General features: G+C 33.3%; 1 protein-coding gene across 2 annotated transcripts in view; it reads right to left on the bottom strand.

The window, feature by feature from the left end:
- The window catches only part of LOC132092063 (desmoplakin-B-like), a 29523-nt gene extending 28779 nt beyond the window's left edge, over positions 1-744 (bottom strand). Inside the window, exon 1 of one of the 2 annotated variants that reach the window (XM_059498124.1) lies at positions 406-744. In XM_059498124.1, coding sequence (XP_059354107.1) covers positions 406-599 — 194 coding nt within the window. In that variant the 5' untranslated portion in view covers positions 600-744. The remainder of the gene's footprint in view (positions 1-405) is intronic. The other variant, XM_059498125.1, reaches the window with a different exon arrangement.
- Between the last annotated feature and the right edge of the window lie 6756 nt (positions 745-7500).

The following is a 7500-nucleotide window of genomic DNA, read 5'->3' as shown; positions in this document are numbered from 1 at the left end:
AGTTATATTGCCATATTAGATCTTATTTATTTTTAAATGAACAAATTAATATTTTTTAATTATATAGCATTTTGTATTATTTTTGTATTATGCAGAAACAAATGATAAAAAATACTCTAAATCACCATGTGCATACTAGTGTTTTTTTATTGTTAAACTAATTTCTTTAAATGATTTAAAACTATATAAATGTATCATTTTGCATTATGTTTGTTTTGTATTTTTAAGCTTTTAACTTTTTATATAACTTGCTGACACTTTTGCAAACATTAGTGTTACATTAGTGTCAATGCATTACATGCATGTTAACTCAAACTGTAATTATTGCGTAGGTTACATGAACGCTAAGTGTTAGAAAAAAGAGAGAAAGAAAGTAAAAGTCGCGAGTCACAGGTGTTTACTCACACTTGGCCACCGCTCCCTTTGGAGAAACTGTGGCTGAATCCCTCCACATAGTCCTGGGTGAACCCATTATTCCCCCGCTGTACCACCATCTCGTTGCGCGCGTACGGAGACGCCGGGGCCGCGTTGAGCTCGCTGCGCGATCCGGTGCGGCGTACCGTCATGCTGATGCCGCGCTGCGAGCTGTACATGCTCATGACTGCCCCCGAGGTCACCGCTAAAGATGGCGGAGCTTAAATGCGAGCCTGAGCTCAGATCCGCAGGTCCAGATCGATCCAGATCCTCGCGCGACTGAGCAACGCTCCGCTCAGAAGAGCCGCAGTTTAGGATCCGAGGTCACACCCACTGAGCGCCATCTGGACACACCCGCCTTCTCATGCTGGAGGCGTTCCTGATGGAGAACATCACAACCACATTCAGCACTATCACATGCACTAAACTATTTTTCAGACAACATTGTTGCTAATTATCATGCATGAGGATTTTTCATGCATAACCCATAAACGCACTTGCAGATCCTTGTAAGTGAAAACGTGCTCAAATAAACTTTACATTTAGAGTCTGATCTGTAATTCATTGAAAATGTGCAATGCAAATGTGAAGAAAGTGCAATGCAAACTTTTCACTCCAAGTCTAATGCATTTAATAAATCTCTTGAATACTGCAAACACTATTGGAAAACTACATTTTAATATCAACAATATGCATACAAATATTTTAGACAGCATTGTTGCTAATTATCATGCATGATGATTTATGACCTCATTATGAATTCATAACTCATAAACGCATTTGCAGGTACTTTTAAGTGGACTGCAATAAAAAAAGTGCTACAATAAACTTTAAACTTTAAGAGTTTTATCTGTAATTCATTTAAAATGTGTAATGCAAATTAAGTGCAATGTAAATGTGAAAAAAGTGCAATGCCTTTAAAAACGCTGTATATTTTAATTATTTTAAACATTTCAATAGAAAATTTTTGTAATTAAACTTAAAATGGGCAACAACAAAAAAGAAAAGTGCAATACAATCTTTGGCAACTTTGAATATTTAAGCAATTAATTAAAATATGTTTTTGGTACCAGTACTAAAATATATCAGGTTATATAAAGATTATAGGTTATTTTATCATGCATGCATGAATATGCTGAATGTTTGTTTGCTTTTTTAGAGTTTCATTTATAATAAAAAATTATATATTATAATTTATATACAGTGCAAAAAAGTGCAATGCAAACCTTCCACAAATTGCTGAATATTTAATATTGAATATTTCAGCAAGTCGTTTCAAGTCCAATGCATTTAATAAATCTTGTGAATGCTAAAAACACTACTGTTTTTGGTTCCAGTATATAATATTATATAATATATATTTCCATCTGAAATTGATGGCTTATAAACTGATCATTAATTACCGATCATTTCCAATTAATAGCAACTGCTTTTAACTTTTTAATGTGCATAAATCTATTTTAAACAACACACTTGTTACTGATAATCATGCGAGGGTTTGATGAATTAAGAAATCTAAGTGGAAAAACATTTTTTAAATTTTTAGAGTTTGATCTATAATTAAATTCAAACTGATCATTAGTTGTATGTAATTTCACTGGCTATGGTTAGTTAATACATCTATAGTTAAATAAATCAAATAATCTAGTGTGCTTAAAGTATGATTTTATATTAGTGCACATGACTGAAAGTGCCTGAATTTGAAGAACCACCCAATTTGACAATGCATTGCTTTTATTAACCTAATAATGCAGCTTGAATCTTGGGAATGACAGACAATGGAGAGGCAGAGAGAGGGATCAGGTGAAACGTAACGTGATCAGTTTAAGCTTTTGGGAACAAAACACAAACAGTCTCTCGCTCGCTTGCTCTGAGAGCATTTCTAATCAGGAGGGTCTTTCTGACTCACTTCATGCATGCTGACCTCAACACAAGACTCATGATAATAAACCATTCGATACATTTGCACAACATTATGGGAGTCTGCACAGAAACTTCTCTTGGGTTTCCAGACATGTCACTTCCTGTCTGCATGCCTCTATTATCAAACAACACTAATTATTATTATTGTTTTGGATCTGAGAAAAGAGCTTTTGCGGAACTATAAAGATGCTTATTGTTCATCATTTGTGATGGTGGTTATGTTCCACGCTGCTCGTTTGTTTGAAGGGAACCGCCGAGAGGGCGTTTCACTGTAGAAAACCAGTTTCCATTGTGTTTATTTGCATATTTAATCAGTCATTGTGGTCTAACTCTGCATGTCTACACCAATCCAGACAGATTTATGAGATCTGAACACATGCTTGTTAATATGAAACGTTACACATATGTTATGTTACAGTTTTCCTCAGTCGCTTTGGTGCATTTCTCGAATCATCCTTGAGATTTGCAAAACAGTAAGTTCATTTCTCAAAACAACTGAAATAACAATGGATTACCTGCAAAAGCCAGTCTCTTGCTCAAGATCCTTAGTTCATCTCTCAAAAATAGATATCTGTGTCAATGAACATGTCAGTGCCATCGTTGTGACAAGTCCTTGTGTCATAGTTTACGGATAAGCCAGTCAAATCGCTTAGTCATGTTGTCAATATAACTGATGTATGTTCTGATGTAAACTACTGTGTTGAACACTATGCCATATGCTTATGTATGCCATATATCCATTTCAATAGTACACATTTACGCATTACTGTATGTGGGATATTGATTGAAAAATGGTTTATCATTGGTTTATCATCTACATTCTCTTCATTAGTTAAGATTCACTTGCACAATTCATGCCAAATTGACAAAAAGTCTAAAAATAATGTGTAAAAATAAAAATAAAAGTGTGCTTGGCAGTTTATGAAAACTACATTAACCATTTTGCATCGAATGACTTATAAGATGAACTAAAGACTAGATGTTTTGAGCGGTAAGACTATTGTTCAGAAAACTGTATAAAACATTTTAAGCGACATGACATTAGCAACTGATAATGTAGGATACCACAGATAAATGTGCGTAATCAATTGCATGAATGTACAAAAGCAATCGCAACTTGTTCAAAAGAATGAGAAACTGGTTTTATGATGTGCATAAATGACTAGATGATGTGGAGGTTGTATAAAAGTAGTTGAGAGAATTTCATTTCTGATTTGAGAAATGCACCAAAGTGACTGAGAAAAACTGTAAGCATCACAGGCTCAGGCTGAGTTTTAGTATTTTATGAAGCCCCACTGGTAGATGCTAGAACTACACACTTATGATGGCTAAAGGCCTGTTTCTCCATGGACATGCATTCAAAAGTAAGTGTGTATTTTCATTAGACATATCATTTTATTGTCGATGTTTTAATATTGACCGATTATTTTATTAGTGACAGATTGCACATATATTTTCCACTGTCTGCTGCCTATGAGTGATGTCACCAATTTATGATTTTTTTTTTAGCAAAAATAAATAATAATATTACATTTGATATACCACTGTTTTTTTTTTGTTTTGTTTTGTTTTTTATAATTGTTTTTTTTTTGCAACATTATTATTTGTCCTTTTTTTTTTGCTTATGCTCTTCTATTGTTAATCACTTTGGATAAAAGTCTAGGCTAAATATATAATTTACATTTTTTAAATACGTTTATATCATTTATTTTAATTTAATCACTTTTAGTTTATTTAATTTTAGCTATTTAAGTAATTTAACTAAAGTGAAATGAGAAATAATTCCATAAAATCGCATGCACATATTATTACAGTTAATATCGCTTTTATTAAAGTAATGAAAATGATTGCATGATTTTAGTTTTAACAGCCTCAAAAAAAAAGGAAGCAGCTTCCTTCATTTTTTAATCTTTGCTTGTGACATGGAAGACAACATAATTACATAATGTTTCTAAAAGGGAAAGACTCACCCTCTTTGCTCTACTAAGTGCTTTTAATAGTTTTGTGAACATTTAATGCTCTATATAGGTCAAATACACTTGATGTAAATGACACACGTGTGTCTCGAGTCATGATAATGCTCTCAATGCGAGGGATTTAAAAAGCTTCTCCTTCTCGTAGGGCAATTTGTAAGTTATGAAATGATTGAGATGATACCAGTTGTAAATTCATACAATCATGTTAAACTAAGACTCAACTTCTCTCTATTTTGTAAATACATGATATTTTTACTAAAGTATATTATCGAATGACCTTTTGTCATTATGCTCAATGATGATTCTCAATAGATTACTGTAATACAATAATTTGCATTAGCTTTATTTTTAAAGGTATTGCAACAAATAATGTCTAAATATTTCATGCATTTATTTATTGTGTTGCAGTAATGATATTTAGGTTGCAAATTGTCTTGAACATGGTGTCACAATGCAAAAACAATCAATATTCTTCATGCAAAGTATAATTGTTTTCTTTTGTTTTTGAGATGAAATATGAGCTGGACGTGTTCAGGTTTTGTGAAATTCGTAGCGTGCTTCGTTCTGATCGTCTCCACCCTCACTAGAGGCGACACGGACTAAAAGACTGAACTTGTTTGCATGTGCAAGTGTGTGTGAAAACCTGATTTCTAGCGTTCTGGGAAAATGATTAGAGCGGAGAGCAAGTTGATGTACGTGTGTTAATCAGCAAATGAAGTGAAATAAGACCCAAAACTGAACATCCCAGGTGTATATGAGTGTGTTTCTTCATCAGATTTGGAGAAATGAAGCATTGCGTCACTTGCTCACTGCAAGTGAATGGGTGCCGTCAGAACCAGAGTCTGATAAAAACATCACAATAATCCGCAGCACTCCAGTCCATCAGTTAACATCTGGAGAGGACAAAACCTGAAACAAATCCAGCATTAAGACATTTTTCACTCAAATACTTAAATAAAATTGTCCTTTTGTTGTTTCTGGTTGCTTCCATAAGTCGCTTTGGATAAAGGCGTCTGCTAAATGACTATATGTATGTAAATACATAGAGTGTATAATCCATAATAACACTTCCTCCAGTGAAAACGTGTTCTGGTCTGAATCAGGAGAGAAATCTGCACAGATCAAACTGAGTTTAAACAGCTCTAAACAAATCTGTGTCTGGATTTTGATGTGAGAGACGACAGGAGATGCACTTTTTCACTGGAGGAAGCGTTATTATGGATTATACACTCTATGTGTTTGAGTTATAAACATCTTTTGTCTTCTCCAGATGTTAACTGATGGACTGTGAATTATTGTGATGTTTTTATCAGCTGTTTGGACTCTCGTTCTGACGGCACCCATTCACTTGCAGTGCTACATTTCTCCAAATCTAAAGAAGAAACAAACTTAGATGGCCTGAAAGCTGAAAAATGTCTCTTTTTGCTATTGTCTTCTTAAATTCTTCACCAGCTATTTTCCTGCTTTGACAGAATCAATATTGTATAAAGTGCTACAAATAAAGGTGACGACTTGAAAGCGAGTTCATTTTTGGGTGAGCTATTCCTTTAAATGTGCATTTGTGCAGTCAAATTATTTAATAATCTAATCTCCTAAAATTTCAGTTTTAAACGCAGTTGTACAGTAAGATTACAGAGCAATAAAATGAATGTGGAGCAGCTCAGGGCACTGAGTTCATCTTGAGATTTGATTGCAGACCTTATCAAATCTGAGCGCACTTTGAGACCCTTCTGAGATCTCCTCGAATGCTCCAGAAGAGACACGTGTGAGATTACTGGGGTCTTTTTCTCAGGAGAAACATCTGAGAAACAGGAGACGTCATTGCTCATTACAGGAGAAGCTGCTTCTCATTACTGATTCCTTAGTTTCATTCTTATGCAATAATGATGTGCAATTCCTGAGAAAGTGTTTGTTTTACCAATGCTTCTGATTATATGTTAGGTGACAGTCAGAGGTTTGGTGAGATCGTTGTGTGCATGTGGAGGAATGAGTGTCAGGCCTAGACATGCAGTAAACACCTTCAGAAATGTGCCCAGAGCATTGATTAACAGTCAGAAACACACTCTCTCTCTGTCTCTGAGCGATTGTGACCGTATGCATGGCCACATGCGCTCATTCACACGTCCTGCTGTGAAATACTGCGACTGCATGTCTGGACTAACACCCTTCACACCCACAGAGACACCAGCATCCACAAAACCATTTACTTCTGTAATGTGACGGGTCTGAGTCTCAGAGCCGGAGTAAATGATTCGATTTTGATTAAAGATTATTGTGTTAAATGCTGCATGTGCATAACAACGTTTCATTATCATCAAGCTTATTTTATACATAATAATTCATCTACATAATAATTGCAATTACAGGATTGCATCAATATGCACTATTACGCAAATATAACATGAACACTGATGTAAAGTGTATTAATTCATTTTATTCTGTTTTTTGCAGGAAGGCTGAAAGGTAAAAGATAAAATAAATACTTAAAGATACAAACAAGTTAAACATTTATCTCATTTAAAGAATATTTTTAAAAATTAGATAACTATTTTGACAGCAATAAATAAATTAAAAATGCACTTAAAATACAAAAACGACTTTAATTATAAATCATTTTAAATAAATAATAAAAAAGTTAAATGAGAAGTATTTAACAGAAATGTAAAAATAATAGTCACAGTGTGACAACTAAATTAAAATATAGTTAGAAATATAAAAATACTTACAAATGCAAAAAATGTTAAACATTTAGATCATTTTAAATCAATAATAAAACATTAAATTAGAAGTATTTCAAAGAATGATGCAAAAAAGAGCAACCGAGTAAAAACTAAATCTAAAATGTGCTTAAAAATACAGAAGAAGCTTAAAATACAAAAAAGTTAAACATTCACATCATTTAAAATCATTCTTTAAAATGAAAAAGTATTTAACAGAATGAAACTAAATGAAAATTAGCTTAAAAAAATACAAATTAAGAGCATTTAGCATTTAGATTTAGTTTATTATCATTTTAAATAAATAATACAAAATGTAAAAGTTTTAAGTAGTAGAAGTATTGCAAAGAACATGCACCGTATTGAAGCATGCAAAATCAGATCAAGAGTAAATAATTTCAAAAGTGCTAATTGATGCAATGTGCATGAAGAAAACATTAATGTGGCACACCGTTTCTCAGAGTTCAGGA

Source organism: Carassius carassius, chromosome 18 (assembly GCF_963082965.1).
Source record: "Carassius carassius chromosome 18, fCarCar2.1, whole genome shotgun sequence".
In the NCBI taxonomy this organism is placed as follows: domain Eukaryota; kingdom Metazoa; phylum Chordata; class Actinopteri; order Cypriniformes; family Cyprinidae; genus Carassius; species Carassius carassius.
The sequence above is the reverse complement of the archived record's forward strand: the minus strand, read 5'-3'. Positions and strand labels throughout refer to the sequence as shown.